At 33.6% G+C, this 11,950-nt stretch overlaps 1 protein-coding gene across 1 annotated transcript; it reads left to right on the top strand.

The window, feature by feature from the left end:
• The first annotated feature begins 433 nt into the window (after positions 1-433).
• Positions 434-11,001, top strand: LOC132562907 (AP-5 complex subunit zeta-1-like). Its single transcript, XM_060227684.1, has 11 exons — positions 434-642; positions 964-1,142; positions 1,739-1,822; positions 2,481-2,680; positions 3,432-3,518; positions 3,874-3,996; positions 6,939-7,071; positions 8,037-8,225; positions 9,224-9,378; positions 9,732-9,779; positions 10,826-11,001. Exons 1-11 carry the CDS (start codon positions 558-560, stop codon positions 10,896-10,898), a joined length of 1,356 nt encoding a protein of 451 aa, XP_060083667.1. The 5' UTR covers positions 434-557; the 3' UTR covers positions 10,899-11,001.
• The last annotated feature ends 949 nt before the right edge of the window (positions 11,002-11,950 follow it).

Here is an 11,950-nt window from a genome sequence, read left to right as displayed (position 1 = left end):
GATTCATATGAGCGATACAGGCCCTCTGGACCTCTTGGTTAACATCTAAGTACACAGAGAGATCAAGAGAGTCTGCCTGAGTTAGCACAACTCTTCACCTGAACTTTAGCATTGTAAAGGCCTGGTTACTGTAAATGCTTACCACACTGTTTACATGTTTAGTATATAATTTACATGTGTATTGTATAAATAGATACATATATCAAAAATTTTAATTCTTCAAACAAGGACTAGACTTCATCATCAACTCTACTTTCAACATATTTATAAAAAGACTGGATTTCAATCATACTTTCATCACAGACTTTCAACATATTCAAACTTTATCAAACAAGATTTTTAACATAATTGATTTTTGATTATAAACTTAATACTTGAATGTCCTTGATTTTATTATACTGTCAGATTTAGTATGTGAATGTCCTTGACCTTATTTCAGCATGTACTTGAGACTTTGACTGTCCTTGACCTTATTTCAGTGTTTACTTGAGACAGTGAATGTCCTTGACCTTGTTTGTAAGATTGACACGGGTCAGATATCCAAGGTATTCCAGGAAATGCGTCACCTATACAACAGACTTTCCCAAGACTTAGGCAAGTCTCGCCTATTGCTACCCATCTTACAATTCTATATGAACCATAGTAAGTGTACTTATAGTTTTTTATTTGTGTATTTCATTTTTGTAAGACTTATTAAAAGTTATTCAATAAATGATTTAGAAATCTAGGCTTTTTCCACATTTTTGTTATTAACGCTTGTGAAATTATAACTTATAAAGATAAATTGCCTTTCAAATTTGCATTTTTGTGTGAATTGAGGTCATAAACAAACCCCTCTCAGCTTAATTGAAAAGAGCAATTTGTATAAGTGAAGTAACAAAGATTAAACATTAAGGATACAGGAACATATTTTTTGAGGACAGTTGTTGACAAAACTTACCAACTGGTGTGTTTTTGTTAAAGGTAAGGCAGTGCTACATGACCCTCAGGAAGCCTACAGGCTCATCTTTCACACAGTGCTCTCTCAGAGTTTCATGGACAATGCTTTGATGTTTGACATGGTCATGTTCCTGCGACAGAATCTAGAGGCTTTGTGTCACAACACTCAAATCCTCACCACTTTCTTCCCCAACATCTTTAAGGTTTGGTTGAGAGTCATATTCAACATAGTTCACAGAAAAAGTATTGATTGGTTGTGATAGATATATATATATAATATGTATATCATCATCATTGTCATTTAATACGATTTGGTATGATATTTATCTTTGTGGTATAACATGATATATATCAATATAATATTATCTTTATCTTTGTGGTATAACATGATATATATCAATATAATATTATCTTTATCTTTGTGGTATAACATGATATATATCATTATAATATTATCTTTATCTTTGTGGTATAACGTGATATATATCAATATAATATTATCTTTATCTTTGTGGTATAACATGATATATATCAATATAATATTATCTTTATCTTTGTGGTATAACATGATATATATCATTATAATATTATCTTTATCTTTGTGGTATAACATGATATATATAAATGTAGTATTACTTGATATTTGTCTTTTCCTTCATCATATATCATGATTAGTAACTGTATACCAATATGATATGGTGATATTAAGCATCATTATATTAAGCAGCATGACAGTAAATGCAAGAGTATGGATTGTAAAAGACATTGGAAGTTATTTTATGTTTTTATTGAATGTCAGATTCTAGCATGGAACCCAAGGACCTATTTGAGTGAGTTTGAAGAACTACTACCAGCTCTGATGTCATCTTCTACAGCACTAGAGGTAAAGCATTGGTCTCCAAGAATATTTTTATTCAAATGTTATTGTTTTGGCAGTCATTTGGGTCTGGTAACATGATGGTGATTCTGTATTCTGTATTCACCTATAAAATCTATCCAGGATAAAGACAGATTTCTGCTGTTTGTTTGTTTATTTGTATGTTAGAGGACATACTATTGGCTGCAGGATTGTTTGTTTATTTGTATGTTAGAGGACATACTATTGGCTGCAGGATCATTTTAATAGATTGAGTGTATTTCAGCCATATTTCTTCATGGCAATGCAGATTATCAAACTATCATGTCAAGCCCCAGAGAATCAGAAGAAATTCCTCAACCTCATTTTTATCTGTGTCTTCTTTCATGTTGAATTTCTTGAGTTTTAAGTTGATAAGGAATTGGCCAGATTGGCTTGAAATAATTTTGCAGTAAATTGGACAAGTAGTTTTGAAATTCAAGGTCATGATGGTTATTTCAGTTTAATTTATCTGAAATTATATGAAGCTACAAAATACCTTTTTACAAATGTGACTCACTGATGAACAGTTCCTTTGAACATCAGAATCACAATGGTAAATAGAATGCCCTCTTGCCTTCAAACATTTAAAAAAAATCACACTTTCTGAATTCTGAATTTCTGAATTCAATATCTTTATCTGCAGGTTCTACATGTCCTGCTGGATCTTCCGTGTATGACAATTGCCCTGGAGGTAACGAATCACTGGGATGGGAAGGGAGAAGCCCTCAGCCAGTCCGACACAGACCCAACCTCCTCCACAGAGGCCTTCCAGCATATATTCTTCAGGCCCATGTTCAACTTCTTCACACGGGTAGAAGGTGGTCATGGGGACACCATCAACAGGTCAGACTGTTGTGAGATAACAGTAGGAAGTTTATGTACCGTAGTTATCTGACAATAAGCTCATGTCTGTTTCATTGTCCGTTAATAAGCCCACCCCTTTTGGGTCAGCTTATTTGTGGAGTCCCTGAGCTTAACAAATATATACCGAAGAACAGAAGAAAGTATATGTTAAAGTTAAAACCTCACTGGTATAACTGGCTAACTACATTTAATAATACAACTAAATGATACTGTTCTGTAAAATTTGTCGTATCCTTATTTGTATACTTTCTTTTGCACATCAAACTATATATTGTTATATTTTCCTCAAACCATGGATCAATCTAGACATCCTACTCTACCTACTGAGCTAAAACGATATTTCCTACATTCAAATTTTGACAGACAGCAATTTACATGCACATGTGTATTTTCTGTGCAATTAAAGCATGTCTAGTTTGTATCCTAAACAAATTTAAACTGTCTTCAGTAAGGAGACATTCTGTAGAAAGAGAAATCTCATTGTAATTGTCAATTTCTGGTGAACCACTTGATGATGTACGGTGTCCCCCAGAAAGAATAGTTACACGAGATTCACACCTAGTGTTGGTATATACGTACTGTTCATGGAAAAAGCAACCTTGGATGCAAACCCGATGAAAAGATTCTACTAACTGCATGCTTTATGAACTAGTATTGATGTTATTTCTGTATTTCTGTATACTAAATGCATGCTTTGTGAACTAGTATTGATGTTATTTCTGTATTACAGACTAGCCAGCTTCCACAAAGCTGTGAAGGACATGAGTCAACATCCACGTGTTGTTGTATGTTCCCAGGCTGTGCCTGTCCTCCTCCGGTATGTTGGTATTGGCAGGTCATGTCTACTAAATCATAACATCATTATACTTTTTTTTCAGAAGGTTCAGTTTGTCTACACAGAAATTTTTATGAACCAATTTTAAATGACAATATTTGAATTCATCATTTCTGTTCTCATATTATTTAAGAATTATAAATTCATGCCCCAAAAATATACTTCCAAGACCCTTCTACTTACTCGTAAAGTCGAATAGGATTATAATTAAATCTGTGATGTTTTCAAACTATGATGACATGTAAATTTTGGTGAAAATTAAAAATACAAACCTCAGATGTAGGATTGCATGTGATTGATGAGAAACAATAATACATGTAATTTTGTACTTTGTCAGGGTGTGGTTTGAAGTAGTACTGGAGGAAGGGACAACAGACTTTGCAGCACATTTACTTGCTGTCCTTTTAGAACGGTCAGCACTACTCTATGACATGCCAGACTTCAAAACAGATGTGAAAAGGTAAATCTGTAAAAAACAGATATAAAACTTCAAAATGTCATAATGTACAGCTTCATAATAGATGTCATATGTACAGCTTCAAAACAGATTTCATAATGGACAGCTTCAACAGATGTCATAATGTACAGCTTCAAAACAGATGTCAAAATGTACAGCTTCATAACAGATGTCATAATGTACAGCTTTAAAACAGATGTCACAATGTACAGCTTCAAAACAGATGTCAAAATGTACAGCTTCAAAACAGATGTCATAATGTACAGCTTCAAAACAGATGTCAAAATGTACAGCTTCAAAACAGATGTCAAAATGTACAGCTTCAAAACAGATGTCAAAATGTACAGCTTCCTAACAGATGTCAAAATGTACAGCTTCATAACAGGTGTCAAAATGTACAGCTTCATAACAGATGTCATAATGTACAGCTTCAAAACCAATGTCATAATGTACAGCTTCAAAACAGATGTCATAATGTACAGCTTCAACAGATGTCTTAATGTACAGCTTCAAAACAGATGTCAAAATGTACAGCTTCAAAACAGATGTCATAGTGTACAGCTTCAAAACAGATGTCAAAATGTACAGCTTCAAAACAGATGTCAAAATGTATAGCTTCAAAACAGATGTCAAAATGTACAGCTTTATAACAGATGTCAAAATGTACAGCTTCATAACAGATGTCAAAATGTACAGCTTCAAAACAGATGTCAAAATGTACAGCTTCATAAAAGATGTCATAATGTACAGCTTCAAAACAGATGTCATAATGTACAGCTTCAAAACAGATGTCATAATGTACAGCTTCAAAACAGATGTCAAAACTTACAGCTTCAAAACAGATGTCATAATGTACAGCTTCAAAACAGATGTCAAAATGTACAGCTTCAAAACAGATGTCAAAATGTACAGCTTCAAAACAGATGTCAAAATGTACACCTTCATAACAGATGTCAAAATGTATAGCTTCAAAACAGATGTCAAAATGTACAGCTTTATAACAGATGTCAAAATGTACAGCTTCATAACAGATGTCAAAATGTACAGCTTCAAAACAGATGTCAAAATGTACAGCTTCATAAAAGATGTCATAATGTACAGCTTCAAAACAGATGTCATAATGTACAGCTTCAAAACAGATGTCATAATGTACAGCTTCAAAACAGATGTCAAAACTTACAGCTTCAAAACAGATGTCATAATGTACAGCTTCAAAACAGATGTCAAAATGTACAGCTTCAAAACAGATGTCAAAATGTACAGCTTCAAAACAGATGTCAAAATGTACAGCTTCATAACAGATGTCAAAATGTACAGCTTCATAACAGATGTCAAAATGTACAGCTTCAAAACATGTCAAAATGTACAGCTTCATAACAGATGTCAAAATGTACAGCTTCATAACAGATGTCAAAATGTACAGCTTCAAAACATGTCAAAATGTACAGCTTCAAAACAGATGTCAAAATGTACAGCTTCATAACAGATGTCATAATGTACAGCTTCATAACAGATGTCAAAAAGTACAGCTTCAAAACAGATGTCAAAATGTACAGCTTCAACATATGTCATAATGTACAGCTTCATAACAGATGGCATAATGTACAGCTTCATAACAGATGTCATAATGTACAGCTTCATAACAGATGTCATAATGTACAGCTTCATAACAGATGTCATAATGTACAGCTTCAAAACAGATGTCAAAATGTACAGCTTCATAACAGATGTCAAAATGTACAGCTTCATAACAGATGTCAAAATGTACAGCTTCAAAACAGATGTCAAAATGTACAGCTTCAAAACAGATGTCATAATGTACAGCTTCATAACAGATGTCATAATGTACAGCTTCAACAGATGTCATAATGTACAGCTTCAAAACAGATATCATAATGTACAGCTTCATCAGATGTCATAATGTGCAGCTTTAACAGATGTCATAATGTACAGCTTCATAACAGATGTCAAAATGTACAGCTTGTCATAATGTACAGCTTCAAAACAGGTGTCATAATGTACAGCTTCAAAACAGATGTCAAAATGTACAGCTTCAAAACAGATGTCATAGTGTACAGCTTCAAAACAGATGTCAAAATGTACAGCTTCAAAACAGATGTCAAAATGTACAGCTTCAAAACAGATGTCAAAATGTACAGCTTCATAAAAGATGTCATAATGTACAGCTTCAAAACAGATGTCATAATGTACAGCTTCAAAACAGATGTCATAATGTACAGCTTCAAAACAGATGTTAAAATATACAGCTTCAAAACAGATGTCATAATGTACAGCTTCATAACAGATGTCACAATGTACAGCTTCAAAACAGATGTCAAAATGTACAGCTTCAAAACAGATGTAAAAATGTACAGCTTCAACAGATGTCATAATGTACAGCTTCAAAACCAATGTCATAATGTACAGCTTCAAAACAGATGTCATAATGTACAGCTTCATAACAGATGTCAAAATGTACAGCTTCAACAGATGTCATATTGTACAGCTTCATAACAGGTGTCATAATGTACAGCTTCAAAACCAATGTCATAATGTACAGCTTCAAAACAGATGTCATAATGTACAGCTTCAAAACCAATGTTAAAATATACAGCTCCAAAACAGATGTCATAATGTACAGCTTCATAACAGATATCACAATGTACAGCTTCAAAACAGATGTCAAAATGTACAGCTTCAAAACAGATGTCTAAATGTACAGCTTCAAAACCAATGTTAAAATATACAGCTTCTAGAAAAAAATTTATTACAGAATTTTCACAGAAATATGAAGAAAGTACCTGGTATATTCAAACAACTATCATACTCACTAATTCTTGGAGTAAAGAAAAGTTTTTTTCCCTGAAATCTTGAAAAATAAAGAGAAACAGTTTTTCATTCCATGTGGCTACATAGTGTTACCAGATTTTGGTCTTTACTTGTAGAATTTTATCTGAGAATGTTGTGCGACTGTTTAAGAAGTTTCCACAAATCCTTATTGATGTGCAAAGTGAAATACAGGACTTTGTCATGAGCGTCTCCAACATCATGGGTCGCGAGGAATTTTTTGCAAACATGGTAAGCTTCTTTATTGACAGGATTGTGTGAACAGCTAGTACCAGGTTACTCTTTCTGTATGGGTGTTTAATGAGAAGAAAAATAAAAGTAACTAACCCTTCTGTTTGAAATATTTGAAGATTGGTAAGGCATTTGTTTATTCCCCTGTCAACAGCCAGAGTCATTTTATGGTAGGGTGTCCTTGTTGTAGTTAGTGAATTCCTCACTGAACAACAGCCAGGGTCATTTTATGGTAGGGTGTCCTTGTTGTAACTAGTGAATTCCTCACTGAACAACAGCCAGGGTCATTTTATGGTAGGGTGTCCTTGTTGTAACTAGTGAATTCCTCACTGAACAACAGCCAGGGTCATTTTATGGTAGGGTGTCCTTGTTGTAACTAGTGAATTCCTCACTGAACAACAGCCAGGGTCATTTTATGGTAGGGTGTCCTTGTTGTAGTTAGTGACATCCTCACTGAACAACAGCCAGGGTCATTTTATGGTAGGGTGTCCTTGTTGTAGTTAGTGACATCCTCACTGAACAACAGCCAGGGTCATTTTATGGTAGGGTGTCCTTGTTGTAGTTAGTGACATCCTCACTGAACAAGTCTGAAGGCTTGCCACACGTTATCAAAAATGAGTAGGTTGAAATGTCTTGTCCATGGACACAACCATGAAAGCACAGGACAGTCTATGATAGCAGCTTCCTGACAAACACACATCGCCCTGAATGGGGATTGAAACATACTTTTGATCAGACCTGAGGTTGATAAAAATCCTTACTGATTGAGCTCTCATTGTCTTCGAAAATATTTTAGGAAGAATGGGTCGTTAAAGATATAATTAGTGACATTTATAAACAATTGTTCTTGATTTAATCATAGATGGAAACAGATGCATTTACAAACTTAAGTGGGAGTTGTTTGGGATAACTTACCAATAATCTTCATTTTTGCCAAACTGTATTATATACTGTATTCAACACAGGTATGGGCTGTTGGGGAATACTGTTCCTCTACCCATGATGACAGGTGCAGTACTGATATCATCAAGAGATTCTTCGACACCCTGGAGCCACTTACATATGAAATGTCCGCCATGGTTTCCATGGGGAGAGTGACCTCTTCTCAAGGTCATGCCAAGATCATCTCCATTCTCATGTCATCCATTGCTAAGGTAAATGTCTCCATGAAAATGAAATGTACCATATGTTTGAACTTTTTAACCGTTATTGTGAGTAGTTTGAATAAGGTGAAGATTTTTTAAAATTCATACTGATATGAATGCAAATTGGTTACTTCCATATAGCCTGAATACTGCTTCAGGATGAAAATATCAGCAGTTAACACTCTAATTCTCCTTCACAGAAAGTGCATGGGTAGGAGTTCAAAGGTCAAGATTGCTATTACTATAAATAGAAATGGGTATATAGAGCAAAAACATATGTATCATTGACTGAAATCAAATGAGAAGACCAAATTTGAAATATTTGACTGGCAGACATTTTGTTATGACATCATGTTTAAATATTTGACTGGCAGACATTTTGTTATGACATCATGTATAAATATTTGACTGGCAGATATTTTGTTATGACATCATGTATAAATATTTGACTGGCAGATATTTTGTTATGACATCATGTATAAATATTTGACTGGCAGATATTTTGTTATGACATCATGTATAAATATTTGACTGGCAGACATTTTGTTATGACATCATGTATAAATATTTGACTGGCAGATATTTTGTTATGACATCATGTATAAATATTTGACTGGCAGATATTTTGTTATGACATCATGTATAAATATTTGACAGGCAGATATTTTGTTATGACATCATGTATAAATATTTGACTGGCAGATATTTTGTTATGACATCATGTATAAATATTTGCATTTTGATTAATTATTTAAGTCTGATTGTTTAAATTATAAAAAAAAAATTAAAAATTATTTAAATTGTACATTAATGTCTGTTAACAGTTTTGAAAGAACAGTGTAAGATGAACTAATGATTAGGCTATGGAACCAAAATGATTTTTCAAGTGATTGTACAGTACACAGAATTTACAGTTTCCCATTTGAATGAAATATACAAAAATTGAACTGTTTGAAGTAAAACAACGATGATAGTTTGCCTAGCTTTTGACTAAATGCGTGTTTCAGTTGTCATCGCGATGTCAGGACCTCATTCCCAGAGCAGTTCTCTGTCTTAGCAAGGTTAGCCAACAGCAACAGCAGTGTGGGGCTCAAGACCCTGAGATACAGAACACCTTAGTCAGTTGCTCACAACACCTTGTCAATCTTCTACAAATTCCAAAGTAAGTGACTCCAACTGAACCCATTGGTTTGTTGTTCTGAAAATCATATTAGCTCATCTGAAGCAGATTCTATAAATTTGTCTGTACATATTGTCTCACCAGATTTCCTTCATATTTGTAAACTGTTGTGTGTCATTTGTACTGATGGAAAAAGATTTTAATGAGCCCTTTACCATATTTATCCAGCAGTATGGCATTGCCTAGTAATAAAGTCACTCATATTTACTGCTGTTTCATTAGAAATGTCAACAAATTTAATGCTCAGTGAACACCTCTATATCCAGACTTTGAGCAAGAGGTCATTTGTTGTTACTCGTGGTCCTTTAAATTATTTTTGGAAATCTGCTTTTCAGTTTTGCGGCTGTTGTATTAAACCCCTGCCCAGAAATACATACAGGCAGGTAAGTGTTCTGATGGCAGTTCTCATAATCTCAAATGACATTTACTATGAACATTCACCTGTATATCATATAGTAGGGTGGTAGAGATGTCCAGGGTTACATTCCTGTAAAATTAAGGTTTAGATTTTATTTATTGTGCTGTTAAACTTTGATATCTCAAAACTGACAGGACTTTAAAAACTTCAAGTAATCTGAGTATTTGATTAATTCATAAATAAGATAACAAGAGATACGTCTATTGATCCTAAATTACTAAGATCAATAACACCTTTTTAAATTTTTTTCATGGGATTTTGTTTTGTAACAATACGGCTGCTAAAATGGAACATTCATCATAAAACAGTTTTCAATTAATTTTCATAAAACTTAAAAGATAAAAGTATCAGTACTATATGGAGTTATCCCCCAGACCCTTTTTAATAGAGAAATACCTATTTCTTTTAAAAATGAATTTTAACACATTTTGTGTTGAGTGGCAGTACCATGTACAAATTAAACCTATTTTAAGGGAGTTATGTCTGTTAATGCGTACCCACTTACTCATTCTTCATTGTTTTATATTCTGTGAGAAATGCCAGAACCATATGGTGGTATGCCCTCCGAGTGATTTTGTATTTCAACCACTTTTGATTTTAGAGAGTTATGCCCCTTCATGTGAAAAATGAACAAAATATTTTTCCTAAGTTTCACTTACCATCACATTTAGAGGTCTCATTCTTCAGGTAAAATGTAAAATCAGTGAAACCAGTACATGAATTAATCTCCTGAATGTTAACAGTCTTATGGGCTAATTGAAATCTTTACCTAAAGTGGTCGTATTCACATAAAGAATCATATATGATACCTACTTTACAGAGCTGTGCCCTTGTATGTTAATGATTTAATAAGACTATGTCAGGTCATACACTACACAACCTTGGCAAAGTGCTGGGTCAAAGTTTTCTGTGACATGAACTATATATTCAACTAAATTAACAGATATTCCTGGAGAGAGAAACCCGCTAACATGTCTTGATGTAGGTGTTACATTTTTGTACTTCTTTCAGGTGGCATCTGGATAGCACAGGATTGCCAGCAACACTAAGAGGTGTACATCGAATTATAACATCTGACTCTTAAAAGCCTATGGACCTCTTTTCCATCCATGGAATTACATATTCATGTTGTGCCAATAATATTCATTTGTTATATATTTATTTTTGTTATTAAAATATTGATTTTCCGATTCATTTTGTGTTTTTTTTAGCTCACCTGCACATTTTAACATCATCATTTTAAAAATAAACTATGTTGATAGATAGGGTTTAAACTAAAACAATTTTGAACAGATTTGAAGCAGATCATATAACCTACTTCTGCATATTTACCAGAATTAGGTTGATAAAAGGGGCAGAGCAATTGGATCTTGAAATCTACATATATAAGGCAAAGCGAAATTTGCTGTCACCTATGAAACACGTTGATGTCACACATCACATGACTCAGTGCTTCATATCAAAATATACATATTTCCCAGAATTAGTTAGGTAAAAGGTGCTTGGAGATAAGGGATCTCAAAGACATATCAATTTAGACTAAAATTTAAAATAATGAAAAATTGTGGCCAAACCCCTTCAACTGTCGGTTTCGACCAATCTCTTTGTAACTTTGTCTTTTTCATAAAAACATATATTGCATTTCAAGATTTTGAAGAGTTGATGCTCTTTTCACTTTTTTTTTTAATCTTTGCTGGAAATCCTCCATCAGGCTTCAACTGATCCCATTCAAAATTGGTAGGCTTTATCACAAATGACACGAGATTTTCTCAGTGCTTTCGTGATGGTATAATTATTGTTTCATTTCTTTATATTTCTCTTTTGCATGGATAGGACAAATATTAATTGAATATCTCGTCACATGGAAATGACTGAAGTTTATGCAAGAATTGTTGTGAATGAAATGAAAACACTGATCCTTCAGGAACACCTGGTTTTTAGGCCATCATGATCAGATGGTAGACTTTTCAAATTACCATACTTTCATGATCAGTTTTTGTGTTCATCCACAAAAAATTGTTATGACAGGCAGCCGTTTTGGATTTTGATAAAGAAAGTTTGATATTGCTTTATCATGATAAGTACTGGAAGGATCTGTTGAGAGGATACTGAAAATTATACAAAGTCACAGAAAAC

Source organism: Ylistrum balloti, unplaced genomic scaffold (genome assembly GCF_031769215.1).
Source record: "Ylistrum balloti isolate Yb309-2 unplaced genomic scaffold, AGI_CSIRO_Ybal_v1 Utg371544, whole genome shotgun sequence".
NCBI lineage: Eukaryota > Metazoa > Mollusca > Bivalvia > Pectinida > Pectinidae > Ylistrum > Ylistrum balloti.
Note: the sequence above shows the minus strand (reverse complement) of the source record. Positions and strands in the feature narration are given on the sequence as shown.